The sequence below is a fragment of the Mesoplodon mirus genome (assembly GCF_964341445.2).
Source record: "Mesoplodon mirus genome assembly, chromosome: 5".
NCBI lineage: Eukaryota > Metazoa > Chordata > Mammalia > Artiodactyla > Ziphiidae > Mesoplodon > Mesoplodon mirus.
Genome location: NC_138980.1, coordinates 119,782,003 through 119,805,243, shown reverse-complemented (window position 1 = coordinate 119,805,243; position 23,241 = coordinate 119,782,003). Strand labels below are relative to the sequence as shown.

The following is a 23,241-nucleotide window of genomic DNA, read 5'->3' as shown; positions in this document are numbered from 1 at the left end:
GGGTTTATTCCAGGAATGCAAGGATTCTTCAATATATGCAAATCAATCAATGTGATACACCATATTAACAAATTGAAGAAGAAAAACCATATGATCATCTCAATAGATGCAGAGAAAGCTTTCGACAAAATTCAACACCCATTTATGATAAAAACCCTGCAGAAAGTAGGCATAGAGGGAACTTTCCTCAACATAATAAAGGCCATATATGACAAACCCACAGCCAACATCGTCCTCAATGGTGAAAAACTGAAACCATTTCCACTAAGATCAGGAACAAGACAAGGCTGCCCACTCTCACCACTCTTATTCAACTTAGTTTTGGAAGTTTTAGCCACAGCAATCAGAGAAGAAAAGGAAATATAAGGAATCCAAATTGGAAAAGAGGAAGTAAAGCTGTCACTGTTTGCAGATGACATGATACTATACATAGAGAATCCTAAAGATGCTACCAGAAAATTACTAGAGCTAATCAATGAATTTGGTAAAGTAGCAGGATACAAAATTAATGCACAGAAATCTCTGGCATTCCTGTATACTAATGATGAAAAATCTGAAAGTGAAATCAAGAAAACATTCCCATTTACCATTGCAACAAAAAGAATAAAATATCTAGGAATAAACCTACCTAAGGAGACAAAAGACCTGTATGCAGAAAACTATAAGACACTGATGAAAGAAATTAAAGATGATACAAATAGGTGGAGAGATATACCATGCTCCTGGATTGGAAGAATCAATATTGTGAAAATGACTCTATACCCGAAGCAATCTACAGGTTCAATGCAATCTCTATCAAACTACCACTGGCATCTTTCACAGAACTAGAACAAAAAATTTCAAAATTTGTTTGGAAAAACAAAAGACCCCGAATAGCCAAAGCAATCTTGAGAACGAAAAACGGAGCTGGAGGAATCAGGCTCCCTGACTTCAGACTATACTACAAAGCTACAGTAATCAAGACAGTGTGGTACTGGCACAAAAACAGAAAGATAGATCAATGGAACAGGATAGAAAGCCCAGAGATAAACCCATGCACATATGGTCAACTTATCTTTGATAAAGGAGGCAGGAATGTACAGTGGAGAAAGGACAGCCTCTTCAATAAGTGGTGCTGGGAAAACTGGACAGGGACATGTAAAAGTATGAGATTAAATCATTCCCTAACACCATACACAAAAATAAGCTCAAAATGGATTAAAGACCTAAATGTAGGGCCAGACACTATCAAACTCTTAGAGGAAAACATAGGCAGAACACTCTATGACATCAATCACAGCAAGATCCTTTTGGACCCACCTCCTAGAGAAATGGAAATAAAAACAAAGATAAACAAATGGGACCTAATGAAACTTCAAAGCTTTTGCACAGCAAAGGAAACCATAAACAAGACCAAAAGAGAACCCTCAGAATGGGAGAAAATATTTGCAAATGAAGCAACTGACAAAGGATTAATCTCCAAAATTTACAAGCAGCTCATGCAGCTCAATAGCAAAAAAACAAACAACCCAATCCAAAAATGGGCAGAAGACTTAAATAGGCATTTCTCCAAAGAAGATATACAGACTGCCAACAAACACATGAAAGAATGCTCAACATCATTAATCATTAGAGAAATGCAAATCAAAACTACAATGAGATATCATCTCACACCAGTCAGAATGGCCATCATCAAGAAATCTAGAAACAATAAATGCTGGAGAGGGTGTGGAGAAAAGGGAACAGTCTTGCCCTACTGGTGGGAATGTGAATTGGTACAGCCACTATGAAGAACAGTATGGAGGTTCCTTTAAAAAACTAAAAATAGAACTACCATATGACCCAGCAATCCCACTACTAGGCATATACCCTGAGAAAACCATAATTCAAAAAGAGACATGTACCAAAATGTTCATTGCAGCTCTATTCACAATAGCCCGGAGCTGGAAACAACCTAAGTGTCCATCATCGGATGAATGGATAAAGAAGATGTGGCACATATATACAATGGAATATTACTCAGCCATAAAAAGAAACGAAACTGAGCTATTTGTAATGAGATGGATAGACCTAGAGTCTGTCATACAGCGTGAAGTAAGTCAGAAAGAGAAAGACAAATACCATATGCTAACACATATATATGGAATTTAAGAAAAAAAATGTCATGAAGAACCTAGGTGTAAAACAGGAATAAAGACACAGACCTACTAGAGAATGGACTTGAGGATATGGGGAGGGGGAAGGGTAAGCTGTGACAAAGCGAAAGAGAGGCATGGACATATATACAGTACCAAACGTAAGGTAGATAGATAGTGGGAAGCAGCCGCATAGCACAGGGAGATCAGCTCTGTGCTTTGTGACCGCCTGGAGGGGTGGGATAGGGAGGGTGGGAGGGAGGGAGATGCAAGAGGGAAGGGATGTGGGAACAGATGTATATGTATGACTGATTCACTTTGTTATAAAGCAGAAACTAATAAAAAAAATAATAAAGCACTCTGGCTTTGGGAATGGGCAGACCTGGGCTCAAGTCCTGGTTCTGCCACTTATTAACTCTGTGACCTTTGTCAGGTTTCTTAACCTCTCTGATTTCCTGTTTATTTGTCTGTCAATGGGGAAAACAACATTTACCCTACTTTGTTGCTGTTGTTGTTGAACAAGCCACATTACTCACGGTCCTATATTTGGTACTTGGTGGGCATGCAGTAAATGCCAATTGTTATTATTTCAAGCGTTAAAATATAGACCACTTGTTAAGCTCCTAGTACAATGCCTGGCACAAAGAAACAATAAATATGAACAATCTTTCCATGCCAACAACCAGAGTAGAAATACAGTTGTAATCCAAGTACACAGAAATGTACAAACCAATTATATGATTTTGTACTGCACATGATTTTTAAAGAAAGATATCTTCTGGACAAAGTAAAGCACATGGATAACATTGATGCTGTTGGAGAGATTGAGTCCCATTTGTATAAAGTGAAAAATTATTCTTCACTGTTGTGGCATTTTTCTTAATTGCCTCACTGATATAGTCATTAAAGTGATCTCAATGCATTCATTCAATAAGCCTAAGTTTATTAAGACCTACAATGCCAGGTACTGGGGATAAAATTATTCACAATAAGAAACAGGTTCTAGAAACGTGGTTAAAGTAACCAATAGTTAGCATTTACTTTTCCTTCCAGGCAGCCCATCACCATGGACCACTGACATCAATATTATCTCTGTGCTTTTTGGCTCTTCCTGATTGTACTCTAACTTTCCTCACCAAGTCAGAGGATGGCCTAAAGATGCTTTGTTGGCATTAACAACAACTCCATGGTCCACTTCTTGGCGATCTACTTTAGATGTTAAAATACCTTCCCATGTTCAAGAATTCCTTGTCTTTGACAGTTTGTCCTCAGCTCTAACTGGACAAGTCCATAATCCACCTACACATAATCTTATTTCCATCTCACCGTTATTTTACTTGCCTCTTACAAAGTAGGCAGTGAAGTTAGCTAAGTATCACATCATTTGAAGTAGAAAATGAAAAATTTCCTCCTTTTCTCTATTTTAAAATTTCCTTGCCTCCCTCCCCACTACTTTATTGTATGTCCTGCTTGTGATAGATTTCAAATACATAGTCATCATGGCAATATGGTGGAAAAATGCCCTTTATTCAGATACATAGCATCTGCAGACACTTTCAAATGGTTTTTATTGGGAGTGCTGCAATTTTTGCTAAGAAAAATAACTGCTGAGTGCCTGTGTGCAAAGCTGAAGGGCCTACAAAGATGCCTGAGATAAAATCCCTTCACCAGGGAATGTATAGTTTAATGAGAGAGATGTCGCATCTACTAATTACTATAAGGGAGAGAATGACTCACAAGGTGTCTGGGGGAAGGACCATAAAGTTGAATCTCATTTCTTAAATTCACACATATGGTGATTTGGTTCTTATCACTTTTCCAGATGGCTTTTGTTGCCCAAATTAGCTTGTTTGACCAGTGCCTACAACTGAAAAAAAAAGACATGCATAAATTGGAAAGGCAGAAATCTCGGGGTGACAGTATTCCAGATGTGTGATGTTAGTAAAACAAACTCTTCTGGTATCTGTGGAGTTTGGTTGTGCTGTGACACTTGACAAGGGAAAGATGTTTAAAGCTCCACAAAGATTTTTTCTTCGCTCTTCCAAAAAATGGCATAAGAACTTCTTGGGGGTGGATCCATGATTTTAGGACAGAATGCCTTCTACATGGATATTGCCACCAATTCACTATAGGGTTCACGTTTAAATTCAGAAATAAGGGCTTCCCTGGTGGCGCAGTGGTTGAGAGTCCACCTGCCAATGCAGGGGACACGGGTTCGTGCCCCGGTCCGGGAAGATCCCACGTGCCGCGGAGCGGCTGGGCCTGTGAGCCATGGCCGCTGAGCCTGCGTGACCGGAGCCTGTGCTCTGCAACAGGAGAGGCCACAACAGTGAGAGGCCCGCATACCGCAAAAAAAATTAAATAAATAAATTCAGAAATAAATATTGCCCAAGCAGCCCCCAGCTTAGATGGTAGTTTGCAATAAGGAGGAAATCTGGCGAGTTGCAGAAAATTGTTGCTCTGATCACAGAGCTTTAAAATCTGTGAAAAATGGGAATCTTTTTCACTGCTTGCTCAACAGATGGAGGTCTTTGATCTTAGAAATACTCTGTCAATTCTATTTAAATCACCAATTTAGAAATTCCCTAAACCAGATACATAAACTATCTATCTGAGGGGCATACCTGTAGTAAATCCTGTTTTATTAACGGGGCTGCTGCTCACTCATTAACTGAAGTTGCCTTAACTGTGCTCTCATGTGCTCAGCTGATATGGATGGTCTTGCTGTTATATAGCACGTGGGTCCATGCTCCTAATCAGACAGCCAGTCTCCCATCTTTCCTGTTTTCTACCTCTTTATTTTTTTATTTTTTTTAACATCTATATTGGAGTATAATTGCTTTACAGTGTTGTTAGTTTCTGCTGTATAACAAAGTGAATCAGCTATACGTATACATACATCCCCATATCTCCTCCCTCTTGTGTCTCCCTCCCACCCTCCCTATCCCACCCCTCTAGGTGGTCAAAAAGCACCAAGCTGATCTCCCTGTGCTATGCGGCTGCTTCCCACTAGCTATCTATTCTACATTTGGTAGTGTATATGTGTCCATGCCACTCTCTCACTTCGCCCCAGCTTACCCTTCCCCCTCCTTGTGTCCTCAAGTCCATTCTCTACGTCTGCGTTCTTTATTCCTGTCCTGCCCCTAGGTTCTTCAGAACCTTTTTTTTTTTTACATTCCACATATATGTGTTTGTTTTCTACCTCTTTAGCTCTTTGTACTGCATTTGGGTAATTTTCTCAGATGTGTTTTTCAGATCTCTTTACAGTTTACTCTTTCTTTATTCAACTGGGTCTAACCTGTATTTATTTATAATATCTATCCCTGTTTTAAATTTCAACTTGTCTATTTGTCAGCAGTAATTGAAAGAATAATTCCATTAATTTGAAGACATTTTATGTGGTTCTTGTAAAATTTGACTTGAAATATCTTAAATTCTTTTCACATGTTTTCAGTTCCTACTTTTAAATCTTTAGACTTTATAAACATCCTAATTTTAGGATATTTGAACTAGAACTATTGCATAGTTCTAGTCTGTGAAATTTTTGGTGGGGGGGGGGGTGAGGTGGGGAGCTCCCGATCCCTGTGTCTACAGACCCTTGTTCATGGTGGGTGGCTTGTGTGTTTTGTACTCTGGGATTGTGAGGTTTTCTTCAGAGGCCTTTCTTGTTGGTCATCCAGTATAGGCTGAGGGCGAGCGTTTGTCCCTCTGGAGAGGTTTTGTGTGTGCTTTTGTCAGGGCCTCCGGAGTTATCACTGGCTGGGGCCAGCCAGTTGTGGTTCAATCTGGGCTTCGAACCTGCGTGAGGTGGGCCTGTGGTTATCAGTTCTCAGGGAGCCTTTGTTTCACCCTCACTGAGATTCAGGCTAAGACAGTCAAGTTTCTTAACTGTCTCCTTTTGCAGGTTGGAGAATTTCTTTTCCTAATCCTCTCTTGGGCAGAGGGGATGGTCTTTTGAGAGTTCCAACTTTATGTGGGAGTCTCAGTTCTAACTCTGTCACTCACACTTCCTGGGCCTTCGTCTCCTGAATCACGTGGGTTTACAATCCACATCTCCTGTTACCAAGACTGGTAAACTGCTCTCCTCTTAAGGCAGACAGCAATAATTCAGAGGTTTAGTTCTGGTTTTCAGATCTCTCTGTGTGTTTGATCCTGGAAAATTCCTTATTTTCTTGAGAACTCAGCTGTGCATTTAAAAAGATATTTATTATATTTTACCCAGAATTTCTAAGCTTCTAATAGCAAAAGATTTTTTCAGGATATCTAGTCTGCCAAGAGCACATCGTCATCCTCTGACGGTGTCTGCTAGTGGGTGGAATATGCCTGTCTACAGTCAAAGAGGAGTATGGAGAAGGGGCCCCTGCCCTTTAGAAGCTCATGGACTTTTTCGTCTAACTCATTCATAGGTTCTGATGACTGTTCGTTCCGTCTTTCACTGAATCATCCTTACATTTGTAGCATATTCAAATAAATAGTTAGTTCCTACTATCCAAACTTTTGTTCATTTATTCAGCAAATATATATTGTGTCCAGCATCTGCTACGTGCCACATATGTGCTCATGCTCAGTAAAAACATATCTGATCCTTATCTTCATGGAGGACACAAATAATCACATAAATAAATGTAAAATTGCAAATGTAGCAAGTGTCAGAAAGTAAATGTGCATGTTGCTGTGAGATGTGCAATGGGGGATTTACCCAGCTCAAGCCAGGAAGGGCTCATTTGGGGAAGTGAAATAAGAGTGGCTTTCACTGAGTGAAAGACAGTATATGCAAAGGCCCTGGGGTGAGGATGAGGGGCTGAAAGAAGGGTGGTTAAATGGAAGAGGAAATAGTGAGAAGAATATGGTCTCAGAAAAGGCTGAGAGGGAGCTAAGAGCCAAACCATGGAAGACGTTGTAGGCTGTGTTAAGGAGTTTTGTATTTATCCTGAGTCATTGAAGGGCTTTAAACAGGGGAATGACACATCTAATTTGCCCTTTGGAAGATCTTTCTGACTTCAGAAAAGAGAACAGATTTGAGGAGGCAGGAGTGACAATGAAACTAGTTAGGAGGCTGTTGTCAGTGGACTAGATGATAATTGCTGGAGCTCGATGCCAGTTTTGGCTTTGTGGATATGACGACATGGACAGATTTGAGATTTATTTTGCAGGTAAAATTATCAGGGAGAAGAAGAGAGATGGCCTAAGAACAATTCCAAAGTTTCAGGCTTATGTAACTGGATGGCTGATGGTGTTCCTTTACTGAGATGGGGAACACTGGAAAAGGACAAGGTTTGGTGGAAAGGCCATCGGTTTTTCTTTTGTACATATTGAGTTTGAAGTTTTTGAAACATCTAAGAGGAAAATATCAAGAGGCAGTTGGATATATGGGTCTAGAGTTTGGAGAAGAAATCTTGGGACATAAATATGTGAGTAATTTTTTATAGGTGATCATTAGATGAGATTTCCTATGGAGAGATGATAGATATCCCTTGAATATAGAGACATGGAGGTTATTGGTGACCTTAATAAACTCCCACTATTTTCTCAAGTGCCATTCTAAATGCTTAACATGCACTAACTTAATCTCCAAACAAGCCTCTGAGGTTGGTACACTTATCCCATGCAGGACATGAGGAAACTGGTCACCAAAGAGGAGCCATAACTTACGTAGTAGGAGCACAGGGATTTGAACCCAGACAGTCTGGCTGTGGAGTTCATGTTCTTAACCACTGTGCTATACTGCTTCTCAATACGTGGCTGCACAAGAAAGTATTTGTATCATCTTTGAGCCAAGGCTCATCCATCTACAGATATTGAAAATGTTGGTGGTTATATAATGCCTTTTGGGGCAAAAGTATAAACTAATGTTGATTCAAATACTTTGTTAAAACTCCTTCTTGGCTTTATGTTATATAACAAGACAGGCACAAATGGAAGTGTTTCTAGACCGGCTTTAGCTTTAATCAGTGGCCTTTAACAAATATGTGCACATTATTCATTTAATTGCACCTGTAACTATGTGGTGGCCTCACTGCTGAGGGTATAATAGATAAGTAAGCAGAACCCACAGCAGTCTGAAGCCACTTGCTCCTCTGCCAAGATGTGTCATTTGTGAGTTTCATTAACCAATGTCCCAAAATAAGTGACCTTTTCCAGGTCCCTGGGGAGTGGCTTTAACTACAATATGTGTGTGTTTCTTTTCCTCCTAAGGATTTAACAACACCGAGAGAACATGTGACAAAGAGTTTATCATACGTAGAACAGCCACCAATCGCGTACTGAACGTCCTCCGTCACTGGGTCTCAAAGCACGCACAGGTAATTCAGTGGCCTCGGTAATTACTTTCAAGGATTTTTTTTAAAACCAACTTTTTAAGTCATTACAATGCCTTCTGATTCTTTGGAGTTGGAGTTAGAAACCTTGAAATTGGAACATAGGTAGGGAAGAAACCGGAGGGTGGGCCTACAGATCAAAGCAAACAAACGTGTACCGCTAACATCTGCTGTTTCAGATCTACGAAGGGCACGACACAAGAGGTCAAGCAGGGCTCCCCTCTTCCCTCATCTCTCAGGCAACAGCACCCATTGTGGGCACTAGAGCTGTGGCAGGGCCACTGTCCCCTGCCACCCGGGAGCACTGTTCACAGGGCCCTCTCTGTGAGTGGAGTTGGCTCAGCTGGGGTGGTACCTCTTGGAAGTAAACAGCAGGTGCCCCTGGAAGTAAGCAACGTTCTGGTACCAGACACTCTGGTGTCTGGTCAGGGAGTGTTTTCTCAGCCCGATTCAGAAGATACTTTGCCTCATGCCCTTGGATGTTTTGGTTTCTAGTACAGTTGTCTCTTGAACAATGTGATGGTTAGGAGCACCAGCTCTCTGCACAGTGGAAAATTTGCAGTAACTTACAGTTGGCCCTCTGTACCCATGGTCATGTGATACATGTGGTTCTTCCATATCTGAGGATTCAACCAACTGCAGATGGTGTAGTACTGTAGAACTTACTATTGAAAAACATCCACATACAAGTGGACCCATGCATTTCAAATCTGTGTTGTTCAAGAGTCTCATGTACTCTGTTTTTAAATTGCATCATGCTGACAGGACACCTGCTTGTTATCTATCTGTGTGTTTTCAGTGCAAGTTTATAGAATTTATATGGATTTCACCATCTCACAAAATAAAGCAAGGGCCCCCTTTGCCTCATTGATTCAAGGCAGGAATTGTGCCAAACGATGCCCCCACTGCCAAATAAAGGGTGGGCCCTCCTGGACACTGGCTGGCTAGCACCCAGCAAGGAGAGTTTGAGAGAGAGAAGGGGGCCCTTCATGGCTCAGATCAGAACACGGGAAACATAAAATGTGAGTTAGCTAATGAGTAGAGAAAAAGAAAAAATGCAAGGAATTCCCACTTCATTATATTCTCAGAGGTCTACTGCCTGGCCCTTGGTAATGACCGTTCATCAGAGACAGTCACACGAGGGCCAGGCTTCTGAAACCACTGTGGCAAGACAATTCACTAATTGGAACAAGTGGGATTAGGACCTCACCACCAGTTAGCCTGTGACAACTCTTAAATACTAATTAAAATAAAAACAAAGACAACAAAGACAGCACATTAAATAAAGTATGTAAACATTTCATCTTACACATCTTTAGTAAATAAAAATGGATCCTGTATGACCCAAATTCTGAGAACCATCCTTAGCTCATTGGAAATGTCTAGTCTCTCTTTTCCACAGTCTCAGTGAGTTGCTTTGAATCCCTTTTGCCTCATTGCAGCTAAAACATGAGAGTGATGTTTCTCCTTCACCTGACTGTCCATCCCATCATCTCTAGTTTTTTTTTTTTTTTGTGGTACGCGGGCCTCTCACTGTTGTGGCCTCTCCCGTTGCGGAGCACAGGCTCCAGACGCGCAGGCTCAGCGGCCATGGCTCACGGGCCCAGCCGCCCTGCGGCATGTGGGATCTTCCTGGACTGGGGCACGAACCCGCGTCCCCTGCATCGTCAGGTGGACTCTCAACCACTGCGCCACCAGGGAAGCCCCATCTCTAGTTTTTGACTCAGAGTTTTGGCTTCTGATTCCTGGATCCGACAGTGGCTTAGAGATGCAGAGTAGCTTTGATAGACAGAATTGAACTGGTGCTAATTTGCTCTCTTTCCCGGTCACAGCTTGGCCCCTGCAAGTTCATGCCAAGACTCAAAGTAACAGCCCAGGGTTTCCTGACCCCAGCTCCCTCCTCTCCTCCACATCTTCCCTCAGGAGCTCTAACCCTGCTTCCCCATCAGCCTCACTTTCCTTTTATCAATCCCCAGTGCCCTCTTTTTCTTTTTTTATAAATTTATGTATTTATTTGTTTTTATTCTTGGCTGCGTTGGGTCTTCGTTTCTGTGCACGGGCTCCCTCCAGTTGCTGTGAGCGGGGGCCACTCCTCACCACGGTGCACGGGCCTCTCATCACGGTGGCCTCTCCCGCTGCAGAGCACGGGCTCCAGGTGCACGGGCCTCAGCAGTTGCGGTATTTGGGCTCAGTAGTTGTGGCTCACAGGCTCAGTAGTTGTGGCCCATGGGCTTAGCTGCTCCATGGCATGTGGGATCCTCCTGGATGAGGGCTTGAACCCGTGTCCCCCACATTGGAAGATGGACTCTTAACCACTGCACCACTAGGGAAGCCCAGTGCCCTCTTTTTCTAATCTCAAACAGGGATCCCTCACAATTCACGTATAACTCTTACAGTAGCTGGAAAAGTACCACAAATCGAATTACAGTAGGCTGGGGTTATTTTACTTTTGGTAAAGAGAATTCATAGATGGGAAGAGATTGGTGTGCTGAATCCGTCACTTATAATTAAGAGATTTAGAGCAAAATGTTATCGTCTGATTTGATAGCTACCTTGTACATGCATGTATACATGTGTGCATACAGGCATTATCAAGTTGAATAGCACCAAGCCATTGGAACAGAAAATGAATTGATGTGAAAGCAAGAGTCTCTTTATTCAGATTGTCCTGGTGGTCTTTAGTTCTAATCCAAAAAGCCCCTAGGTGTTATCTTTTGTTTGGACAGTTCAGATACTTTGCAGCCTGTTACTTCAGATGTGCTCACACATGGGAAAGCACTTTGTAATCAATTCCCATTAGGGGACCACACTGGGAAGCCCAGCTTCCCAGACCCTCTCCACATCAGGGGGTACATCGCTACATGTGTGGATGATACAAATTGCTCAGGCATCCAGTCTTTTCTCTTGTCAGGATTACAGTATAAAATTTAGACCCGGCCGTGCCAAAGGCAGTTCTTACCACTCACTCATTTGTCTTTTCTTACCTTCCCTGCATGAGTGAGTGGATGTGGGGATCTGTGGTTAGTGTTCGATTGTCCTGGTATAACTTCATCATGTGCACAGCCTGTCACCTTCCTCATTCAGCTGAGTTCTCCATCATCCTCTGTGTAAAGCGCGTGAGGTGTGCAGGGTGTTTCTGTAACATTTCTGCTTTTTGGCAAGTGCTTCAGGACTTTCTTTGCTGGTGTCAGTGTCCAGGTCTCCTTTCCTCCCTTTACTGATTTGCTTTAGGCTTGACTTGAGCCCAGGTCTGTCCATTCCAAAGCCAGAGTGCTTTTAATTACACCTCATGGCCTGGATCCAAAGTTTAGACTTTAGGTTTTACTTGCAGGTTGGTAAACAACACTTACAAGAGAAGTTGCTATTTGACTATTTTGGGAAAGTCAGTGCTTTCCTTTTAATTCTCTCTTCTGAATTTTGAGGAGCAGTAAAAGCATAGCACCATTATAGAGTTTCATATGGTCATGGATTTTAAACAAAACCTTTATTTATCCAACTGGCATTACAAGTAAAATGTAATTAAATTCTATTTTAACTACATTTTATTTTAAATGTAATTAAAATTAAAATGTACTCTTTCTCCAAATTCATTACGTTTCCTATGTGACCATTATAGAGACCAGACCAGTCATAATCTCTTAATGGAGAGCAGAATCAATTTAGTGGGTTGTTACCAAGAGCAGGTCAAGGCAGGCTCTTGGTAATGGATTAGTAAACAGTTCCAGTGGACAGAGCTGGTTCAGCTCTCAGTCCTAGAGGCCCCATTGCATGCCCAGTGTCTCCTCTCACCACTGTGGCACAGCCCCAGCCAGGTAAGTTAGAGGGGATGGGAGCGTGGCCCCTGACTTGAGGGACCCTAAGCAGGGTGACCACCACGGTGCTTAAAGAAGGATTAACAGCACAGCTTGATGCCTTTATTCAGGTTTATCTAAAGGTCTCTACTCTTCCAAAGCAACGTCCAGCTGTGAGATGAGACTGCTGGTCTGAAAACTTGGGCTATAATCTGACTCTGTCAGTTAACCCTCATCTTTGTTGTCTTTGGTTTTCACATCACAAATGAAGGGCTGGGACAAGAGGGGTTTTGTTATCTGATTCATTCAGTATCAGTTGAGTCCATTTAAGGAAGAATGTAGCATTATTGTGGCTACCTGAAGTAGTAGCTTTTAAAAAGATGAGTAGGGAGTTGTACTCATTTCACAAAGCAGTGCAGCATGCTAACAATTGCATTTTTTCTCACCTGGTAGACTAAGTAGGGACACCATTGCAATTTGTAGAAAACAGAAAAGCCACAGCGAAACAAGATGTAAATTTGTCTCCAAATGATCTAGAAAATCGAGTCTCCTACAAAGTATTGGATATCATGCATTTATTTCTCATTTCTCATCAAAGGTAACTCATATCGGCAGATACTACCCTGAACTTATTTCAGGAGAAATAAAGAGTTGCAGAGTATGGGTGTTGGTTCCCCAGAGATATAAAATTTCCCTAGGATGTCACCTTCAACTCTCCCCATTCCCCCAGAGGTAGTGCTAGAATGCCATTTCTTCTCCTGGAATCTTCTAGCCTTTTCTTTAGTATTTGGTAAGGCTAAAATGTGTCATTTTTTTCCTGATTCTAAAAATTTTCATCTGTGAACATACTCTGCCCTGATTGCTCCTCATTTTGTTGTGCTTTTTCACTCATTTTTTTCCTTTCATGTTGAAAGTGAAGCCACAAGGCCGAGCTGAGTTTCTCCCATATGCCTTGTCTATGCATCAGCAGGAGGAACAGCAGCCCGGAGTCGGGGAGGACCTGTGTTTTTCTTCCAGCTCCACCATTATATCTTCTCTGGGGCCCTGAGCTGGTCACTCAGTCTCTCTGGGCGCTAATTTCCCCCTCTAAAAAAGAGAACAACCATCCCTGTTTTACCTCACCTAAGGATGTGGTGAGAATTAAAGGTGACGTTGGATTAAGAAGCATGACGGACATAAAGTACAACATAGGTGCCTATGACTATAGCCCTTCCAGCTGAGGCCAGGAGAGATACACACTTCCTCTCCCTCCAACCAGCCTGGAAGCTCCGTCCAGACAAGGATCTTTGTATCTCCTTTCACTGGCTCCGCAATGCTGAGTACATGGTAGAGGCCCAGTAATAGTTGTTGAGTTTCTATTTTAATGTTGATGTTGTTCATTCTCTCCAGGAAGTCATTTTCTAGCCTTTAAAGTTTCCAAAGTCAGCCAGGACAGAGACTACAACCACTAGTGGACCAGAAATCAGGGCTGTGTGTAGAGAGACTCTGAGTAAAGGAAGTGTTTCCACTAGGTGTCCACACCCTTCTTAAGGGTGCCCTGCCGGACAGCCTTACGTGTCATTCACACAATTTCAAGGTGTCTGCATATTTCAGGACTGTAGACCTTTTAAAAAAATTTTTTAATTGAAGTATAGTTAATGTACAGTATTTTATAAGTTATAGGTGTACAATATAGTGAGTCACAATTTTTAAAGGTTATACTCTATAGCTATTATAAAATATTCGCTATATTGCCCCATGTTGTACAATATATCCTTATAGCATATTTTATACACAGTAGTTTGTACCTCTTAGCCCCTTACCCCTATATTGCCCCCCTCCTTCCCTCTCCCCACTGGTAACTACTGGGGTATTCTCTATATCTGTGAGTCTGCTTCTTTTGTGTTGTATTCATTAGTTGTTGTATTTTTTAGTTTCCACATATAAGTGATATCATACAGTATTTGTCTTTCTCTGTCTGACTTATTTCACTTAGTCTAATACCCTCCAAGTCCATCCATGTTGCTACAAATGGCAAAATTTCATTCTTTTTTATGGCTAATATTCCATTGTATATGTGTGTGTGTGTGTGTGTGTGTGTGTATTTCACATCTTCTTTATCCATTCATCTGTTGATGGACATTAAGTTGCTTCCATATCTTGCCAATTGCAAATAATGCTGCTATGAACATTGGGGTGTGTGTATATTTTTGAATTAGCGTTTCTGCTTGTGTCCTCTGTGCACAGCCAGGGAGGGACTTGGAGGCTGGCTATAAACAGCTCAAATCTACACTTGAGTCTCTGTGGAAGGTCTCGTATGTATAATCTACAGCAATTTTGATTTTCCTGAGTTCTCTTATTGATCAACTAATTCTGAAAAAATACTCTGTCCACTTCTTTGTGGGATTTTACAGACCATGGAATGGCACTGATAAAGGAGCCTGCAGCTGTGTCCACAGGTTACGATTTGCTTCATCAGACAAGGGGTACCATCTGAATGACAAGTGGCTGAGAATGAAACAGTCATTTATTTTCTTAATTGTAGGCTAAAGGGAATTAGCCTACATGTTTTAAAAGTGTAAGGTCAGGGCTTCCCTGGTGGCACAGTGGTTGAGAGTCCGCCTGCCGATGCAGGGGACACGGGTTCGTGCCCCAGTCCGGGAAGATCCCACATGCTGCGGAGCGGCTGGGCCCGTGAACCATGGCCGCTGACCTTGCGCGTCCGGAGCCTGTGCTCCTCAACGGGAGAGGCCACAGCAGTGAGAGGCCCGCGTACTGCAAAAAAAAAAAAAAAGGTGTAAGTTCGGACTGAAATGGCCTACTTACCTAAAAATCTTCTTCCCAAAGGAGTTTTTGGAAGGAATATTGCTACTCCCTTTTCAGTTTTCTCACCTCCTTCATTCATTTACTAATAAGAACTGAGCCCCAGAGTGTGCCAGACACTGGGGTAGACGTGAGCATGAGCAAAATCCAGACATTGACTGAGTCGGGGTAGCAGGCCTTAAGTCTCCAGCAGAGAGGTCTCCAAAATCCCACCAAGTGCCACAAAAGGAGGAGCTAGCCACTGTCCCATCCACCACATCCAGTAGGAACCAGCGCCAGGCTCCACCTGCTCCAGATCATCAGGTTACCTTCCTTCCCTGGATGGTCAAAGTGATAGCAAGAAAGCAGAGAGGAGGTTGTGGAGAGAGAAGAAGGGGCCTCCCATGTGGGCTGCTAGGCTTGAGGCAGACCAGGCAGAGGCAGGAGGGAAATGGCTTATTCTGGACTGAAATGGAACTTGGATTAATATATTGGATTGGACATTCTGATTGAAAAGATTGTTCTTGTAAGTAAAGCTTCTGGATGACTTTAGTGCCTGCCCTAAAGGGTGGGGATGGCCTACAGAGCAATTTAATGAGATCTATGAAAAATAGTACCACCGCCTGATTACTTCATTATTGTTCATGGTACAGGAAGTGTAGGTCGCCTTGGCAAGAGTAATTTCACAGACTTTATCAAAATAACTCAACCCTTATGTTTCTAACTCACTTCAGTCCTCTTACCTTCATTGTATGATGGACCAAGAGCATATTTAGCTGCTGATGAAGGACTCCTAGTTTATATGCTTTTTTGCATTTTATTGAGATATTACAGACTTCAAATAAAGGGGCACTGAACATGGGTATAACTCATTGACTTTTTACCTATGAACACACATGTACAACTCCCACCCTGAGCAAGAAATGGAAGATTTCTGGCACTGGAGAGGCCCCTCCCAGTCAAATGTCCCTCTTCCTGGGCATTGCTCAGTTTTCTGTTACTTTTAGTATTGTTCTTATTGATATTATATACTTGTTATATATCAGGATTAAGCCCTTTATCTGCCAATTACATCCATTTACCCCAGTTTGTTCTTTCTAAAAAAAAATTTTTATAGTTGATTTACAATGTTGTGTTAATTTCTGCTGTACAGCAAAGTGATTCAGTTATATGTATATTGAGTTGGCCATAAAGTTCATTTGGGTTTTCCTGTAACTTTTGGCCAACCCAATATATACATTCTTTTTTATATTCTTTTCCATTATGGTTTATCACAAGATATTAAATATAGTTCCCTGTGCTATACAGTAGGACCTTGTTGTTTACCCATTCTATATATAATAGTTTGCACCTGCTAACCCCAAATTCTCAATCCATCCCTCTCCCACCTCCACTCCCTCTTGGCAACCACAAATTTGTTCTCTATGTCTGTGAATCTGTTTCTGTTTTGTAGATAGGTTCATTTGTGTCACATTTTAGATTCCACATATAAATGATATCATATGGTATTTGTCTTTCTCTTTCTGACTTACTTCACTTAGTAATAATAATAATAATATGATAATCTCTAGGTCCATCCATGTTGCTGCAAATGGCATTATTTCATTCTTTTTTATGGCTGAGTAATATTCCAGTGTGTGTGTGTGTGTGTGTGTGTGTGTGTGTGTGTGTGTGTACATATATATATATATATCACATCTTCTTCATTCATAAATGTCGATGGACATTTAGGTTGCTTCCATGTCTTGGCTATTATGAATAGTGCTTCTATTAACATAGGGGTGCGTGTATCTTTTAGAATTATAATTTTGTCCAGGTATATGCCCAGGAATGGGATTACTGGATCATTCAGCAACTCTATTTTTAGTTTTTTGAGGAACCTCCATACTGTTTTCCACAGTGGCTGTACCAACTTACATTCCCACTAACAGTGTAGGAGGGTTCCCTTTTCTCCCTCTCCAGCATTTATTATTTGTAGACTTTTCAATGATAACCATTTTGACAGGTATGAGGTGGCACCTCATTGTAGTTTTGATTTGCATTTCTCTAATAATTAGCAATTTTGAGCATCTTTTCATGTGCCTATTGACCATCTGTATGTCTTCTTTGGAGAAATGTCTATTTAGGTCTTCTACCAGTTTTTCAATTGGGTTGTTTTTTTGTTGTTGAGTTGTATGAGTTGTTTGTATATTTTGGAAATTAAGCCCTTGTCAGTCGCATCATTTGCAAATATTTTCTACCAATCCGTAGGTTGTCTTTTCGTTTTGTTTATGGTTTCCTTAACTGTGCAAAAGCTTGTAAATTTGATTAGGTCCCATTTGTTTTTTTTTGCTTTTATTCCTGTAACCTCCCCCAGTTTGTTCTTTTGCTTCTAACATTGTGTATGATACTTTTAAAATTTATATTCATAAGGGTGGAAGTATGTATACATTTATAAGAAGGTTTTATATATACTTTATCATAGAAATATATATACACATACTCACACAGACCCTATTAGTCTTTTTATTAAAAAATATATTCTATAATGCTATTTGTATGCTACTGTATATTAGCTGCATGGTAAGGTATAAAAATAGTTCAACTTAAAAGGAGGCAGTTATGAGGTGACAGTGTCACTTTATAGTCATTCTTACTTGTATCCTTTACAAACTAGATTAACTACCATACGTGTATCAAGGAAAGGACAAAGAAAGGACAAACCTAGTAAATTTTTATCATCTGCAACTGATTGTCAGAGTGGGAGAGCGCTTAGGGAAAACAACAGCTTTCAAAAATTCTAATGTGAAGCCTATTGTATTTGAGTAGCCCAAAATAATCTTTTAAATGGAAAATAAATATTATTATATAACCTGAAAAAATATATTCTATAACACTCTCTGAACACAATTAACAAATAAATGTAGTTTGGGGTATAAGACAGGAATTAGCAGCCCTTACAGCCCCACTCTGTAGTCACTCAGAGCAGCAGAGGTGAAAGTTCTTACGCCTCCAAAAATCCTAGTAGGAGCTGGATCCAGGCCATGTTCCATGTTCCATGGATCCCGAGCAGAGGGGCCTTCAGAATCTTGTTGGAAAAGCAGGATGATGTGGGTAAGAGCACAGGCTTCAGAGTCAAAGTTGCCTGGATTGAAACCCTGCCCTATCATGTGTCAGCTCTGTGGCTGAGCAAACTGTTTAGCTCCCCCAGGCCTCCATTTCTTCTTCTATAAAGTGGGGATGGTACTACCTACTTCTTATGATTGTGAGGGGTTACGGAAGGTAACTCCTGTTAGAGTAACTGTTCTAGATGGTTGCTCAGAACACTGCGGCTGGCTGCTCTTGGTAGAGCCCTGTGAGGGTGCATCTGGGCTGAACCCAGGCTTTCAGACAAAATTGCCATTACCCCTATCTGACCAGTGAAGCCGTTAGGTCTCAGGGAGATTTGATCAGCACTGCCCAGTGAACTTTCTATAGTGGTGGAAATGTTCTACGTGCATAGCATCCAGAATAGTAGCCTCTGGCCCCGAGTGACTAGTGGCTACAGAATAACAAGCACAGTTCCAGGCCGCTCAGAAGTTCAGCAGTGAGCCAGACCCAGCTCTGATGTCTGGCTCAGAATTCCTTCCACACTCCCCTGCAGTGCCCCGTTCCTCGGAAGCAGGAACCTGATGGGTGGTCCCAATGAGCCTGCTGAAGAGGGACACACCCATACTGGGCTTCTGTAGACAAAAGCAAAACCTTTATGTAGCATTGGTGTTGGGGTTATAAATCTGACAGAGAAGATGATGGCTTTTTCCCAGTAAGGAAGTACAATGAGCATCTTTAGGTTTGGTTTGGGCCTGCAGCCCCAGGCCAGCGGTACAGTGAGAACATGCCCTGTTGATTTATTGAGGCAGAAAAGTGGGTGCTGCTGTGATGGCCAGTGCTTAGTATGTTCAAAGACCTCAGGGATCAGGGTGTCCTAAAATGGGAGTTTATCATTTTCATCTCCTGTTTCTTATTTTGACAGATGACAGGGGGCCCTTTTAAATTTTTTAATTTGTTGACGTTGCTTAGTAAAACACAAAATCCAGCATCAGATTAAAGCACTAAGTTCAGATTTATCCTTTGCTGCAAATCTGAAACGGAGGTTGGACCAGGACAAGCACAGTACAGACTTTTGTTGTGGGCGGGAGAATGAAAGGCATAAAAAGAACCAGCTACTGAACAGGCAGCTCCCATCGCCTCGACGGACAGCTCTCTGCCTGCTTCCAGCCCTGTCCTCTCCTCGGGCTCAGCCCCCTCCTTGTCTATACCCACTCCTACCAGTCTGCCGTGGAGGACGTGCCCTGTCCACACGGACTGCCCAGTGTCTGCTCCTGGGCCACAGATCTTCTTTCCACTCACAAGGCAGCCTTCAGAGTAGGGTCGCCTGATCTTGGAGCTTTCTCAGGAGGAAGAGTGCTTCCCTGTCCACAGTACTCTCTGCTACACGTGGGTGCTTCCTGACCTCACACTCCTGAAGATGCCCAGGACTTTACAAACGCCCCGTTCCCGAATCCTCACCACAGCTGGATGAGATTTCCCAATGTCCACTCCCAGGGGAGATGTGTCCCTGGCACGAGCTGGGAGGAGGGGTGATGGGATTCCAGGCAAATGATCTCTGAACCAGCCTGAGGTTTGAGATTGTCTTAGTTACAATATGGGACATACCATCTTTTACAGGAAATTGAAAACCTAACCCCCCCACCTAGAAGGCAGTTTCCTCTCTGAGGATGCATTCTGAATGACAGACTTCCAGTGTTTTCAAAACATTCTTTAACAATACTGTGTGGTTAAAGCAGTCTTCAAATACTAAGTCCTTTACTCCTCACTCCAGCCTTTTGAGAGAGGGAAGGTATAATCCCAGCTTTGTAGATGGGGAAATTGAAGGCTGGAGATGAAACAGTTTGCCCAAGATGATGCAGGTGGCAAGTGGCAGAACCAGGTTTCGCACCCGGACTGCTGGCTGCCCAGCTCAGGCTCTTAACCAACAATCTCACAGCCTCCCCATCTCGCCGGCCAACGCTTGGGATGCAGACCACTCAAAATGTAAAGTAAAAAGCCACTTCTGACTCAAAACAGTGAGCGTATCATATGTTAGCACTGACACTGCTTCCTCTCTCTAAGTCTTCTCTTAGAAAAGTTACTTTCATCCTAGACTCTGTGTCACTTAGACAAAGGACTTGTATTTGCTAAAGGTTGATGGGGGGCAGAGCCCTTTCTTTCTCCCTTCCAGAAACCACTGCAGTGCCTCCTGCATTCAGACAGTGATTAGCAGGCTCCTGTGTACCAGTCTCCGCCAGTCACTGGCCAGGGCAGGAGTTGGGGCTGGTCCTGTCCACGGTCACAGGTCAGAAAACCCCCGCTATTCTCCAGGCCTCGGGACCCCAGACAGTCCCCCACTATCCCAGGTGGATCGGGATGCAGCCCCACCGCTCAGGGGCCCCTAAGTACAAGGAGGCTTCTGGGCCTTCACTTGCCAGTGGGTTCTTGTGGGGGGATGCTGGGAACAAGAAGAGAGAATTCAGTCACAATGTGAGATGCTGGCAGCTATGAAAAATTTATTTTTAATGATAAATTAGTCATCTACTGCTTCAACCTTGCAAATGCTTTTATAAAAATCAACAAATGGGAATATAATCCGTGGGCCACATACTTTTTTGTTTGTTTGTTTGTTTTTGCGGTACGCGGGCCTCTCACTGTTGTGACCTCTCCCGTTGTGGAGCGCAGGCTCAGCGGCCATGGCTCACGGGCCTAGCCGCTCCGTGGCATGTGGGATCTTCCCGGACCGAGGCACGAACCCGTGTCCCCTGCATCAGCAGGCAGACTCTCAACCACTGCGCCACCAGGGAAGCCCGGCTACATACTTTTTATATTAGTCTCGTCCTTATTAATTGGTCCCCATTTGCTTCTAGCTGATCACACTACCACCGTTGACCTCTGAACGTCTAAGCTATGAAATCTCAAACATCCACCAGGTACAAACCAGCGTTTGTTCACAAGCTCAGACTTCCCTCGAAGGCAGCCAAAATGAAATAGGAAATGCTCTCTTTAGTTTAATTAGGACAGCAACTTAAAGTCCTTTTGGCTCCTACTGATTTCCTGGACACATAGCTGGTACTTATTTTCACCTGTGTAGTATTTGATCCTGCTGGGTTTTGTTGTTGTTTTTGACATTGTTCTCTCCTCCCCTCAGAATAGCATCCCATTTCACTTTAATTTCTGGGTCAGAAAGGACTCATGTGAGGAGAGAAATCTGGAAACCTGAATTCTAGTCTGGATTCCAGTACGTGCTGATTGTAAATTTGTAAAATTGGCCTAATGATCTGTATGGGGTTCTTCTGCAGAAAAGAATGATTTGTCAGGGCTTCCCTGGTGGCGCAGTGGCTGAGAATCTGCCTGCCAGTGCAGGTATCACGGGTTCAAGCCCTGGTCTGGGAAGATCCCACATGCCACGGAGCAATTAGGCCCGTGAGCCACAACTACTGAGCCTGCGCGTCTGGAGCTTGTGCTCTGCAACAAGAGAGGCCGCGACAGTGAGAGGCCCGCGCACCGCGATGAAGAGTGGCCCCCGCTTGCTACAACTAGAGAAAGCCCTCGCATAGAAATGAAGACCCAACACAGCCAAAAATAAAAATAAATAAATAAAAATTAAAAAAAAAAAAGAATGATTTGTCAAATTGCTCTAGAAAATGTAGATATAATATATAAGAAGCTATTATCTGATAAATATGGGTTCTCTTTATTTTTTTTTTAAATCTTGAAGACAGATCCAAACTCTTTTTCTCCGGTCCAAGCAAACAACTAAGTAAGAAGATCCTAGTTCCTTGAACTGCTAACCAGAGCTTTTTCTTATCTTTTATGCATCCCTATTGTCATCCTTTAAACTCTCCTTAAGCTTTCCATGCTTGTCTTTTAAAAAATGCTTGGCAAGACATTTACAACAGGATTTATTCAAGTCAGTGTGAAATAGAATTAAGAGTTTAAGAAGCCAGCGTCTTAAATGGAACTTATTTTCAGTTTCCATTAGTTGCTGAGACAGAAATTTAGTTTTCCCTTTAGAACTAGTGGGATTCTTTAACCTTTTGTGGTTAGAGCTTATTGACAGAGAAAATGCGGAGAAGCACACATGGGATTTTATGTACTTTGATAGCTTCTTATCTCTGCTGTAAGAGTTTTCTGGTGAAAGTGCCATGGAGGGGGGGCGGTCCTCATTTTTCCCAGTTTGCATTCTTCATGCTCATAATCACTCTTGGACCTTGGAAGCGTTTCTGGAGACCATGGCGTGCAGTCGAGTCCTCAGGACTAGCAACCCTCCATCACTTTAAGTCACCTTAGGACTCCAAGGAGCCTGCTTAACGTTGGTACCTCAAATTGTTCATTCAGGTCCAAGGTGTTGTCTCACCTGCTGCCATTTTCTTTGTGTTTCTCTCCTCTCCACTCTGCTCCCAGTCTGTCACCAACCTATATTTCATCTCCTGGTATAAAGTTTCTCTCTGGATGGATGTCAAAGGTTCTAATTCTACCACATTCCTATGACTCTGAGTCTCTTCTCTGTGGGGGAAACCGACCAGCTGTTTATCAGTTTTTTCCCCTCTCATGAATCCAGGAAGGGAGAACAAAGCATAGCTTAGAGAACACATTCTAGCATTTTCCTAAGGCTTTTATTCGAGTTAAATTTTCTTGGCATGTGGCATTAATTAACTAAGAAGTTTACAAAATCAGGATTAAAATCAGGCCCTTCATTGACATATATACACTACCAAATGTAAAATCGATAGCTAGTGGAAAGCAGCCACATAGCACAGGGAGATCAGCTCGGTGCTTTTTGACCACCTAGAGGGGTGGGATAGGGAGGGTGAGAGGGAGACGCAAGAGGGAGGAAATATGGGGGTATATGTATATGTATAGCTGATTCACTTTATGAAGCAGAAACGTCACACACCATTGTAAGGCAATTATACTCCAATAAAGATGTTAAAAAAAAACCCCAAACAAACAAACAAAAAAACCCCAGGCCCTTCCAAACTTTTCTTTCTCCCTCCAATCCTTGCCATTGTCTTGAAAGCTACAATCCATATCAATTAACCACCTATCTAGAAACCAATGGAAAACACAGCATATGGAAAAATTCTCTTTTTTTCTGATAAATGCTTTTTAAACAGGCTGATTCTCTTTTGAACCTTAAAGATGTAAGCTTGGGGGCTATCTGATTTCAAGGTTGTAGGGCAATAT

The 23,241-nt window shown here is 42.3% G+C and overlaps 1 protein-coding gene across 3 annotated transcripts in view; it reads left to right on the top strand.

Annotated features, from left to right (window-relative positions):
* Positions 1–23,241, top strand: part of RASGRF2 (Ras protein specific guanine nucleotide releasing factor 2) — a 245,172-nt gene that overhangs the window by 183,237 nt on the left and 38,694 nt on the right. For all 3 annotated transcript variants that reach the window (XM_082621256.1, XM_082621255.1, XM_082621257.1), the window contains one exon: positions 8,310–8,416. In XM_082621256.1, coding sequence (XP_082477382.1) covers positions 8,310–8,416 — 107 coding nt within the window. The remainder of the gene's footprint in view (positions 1–8,309; positions 8,417–23,241) is intronic.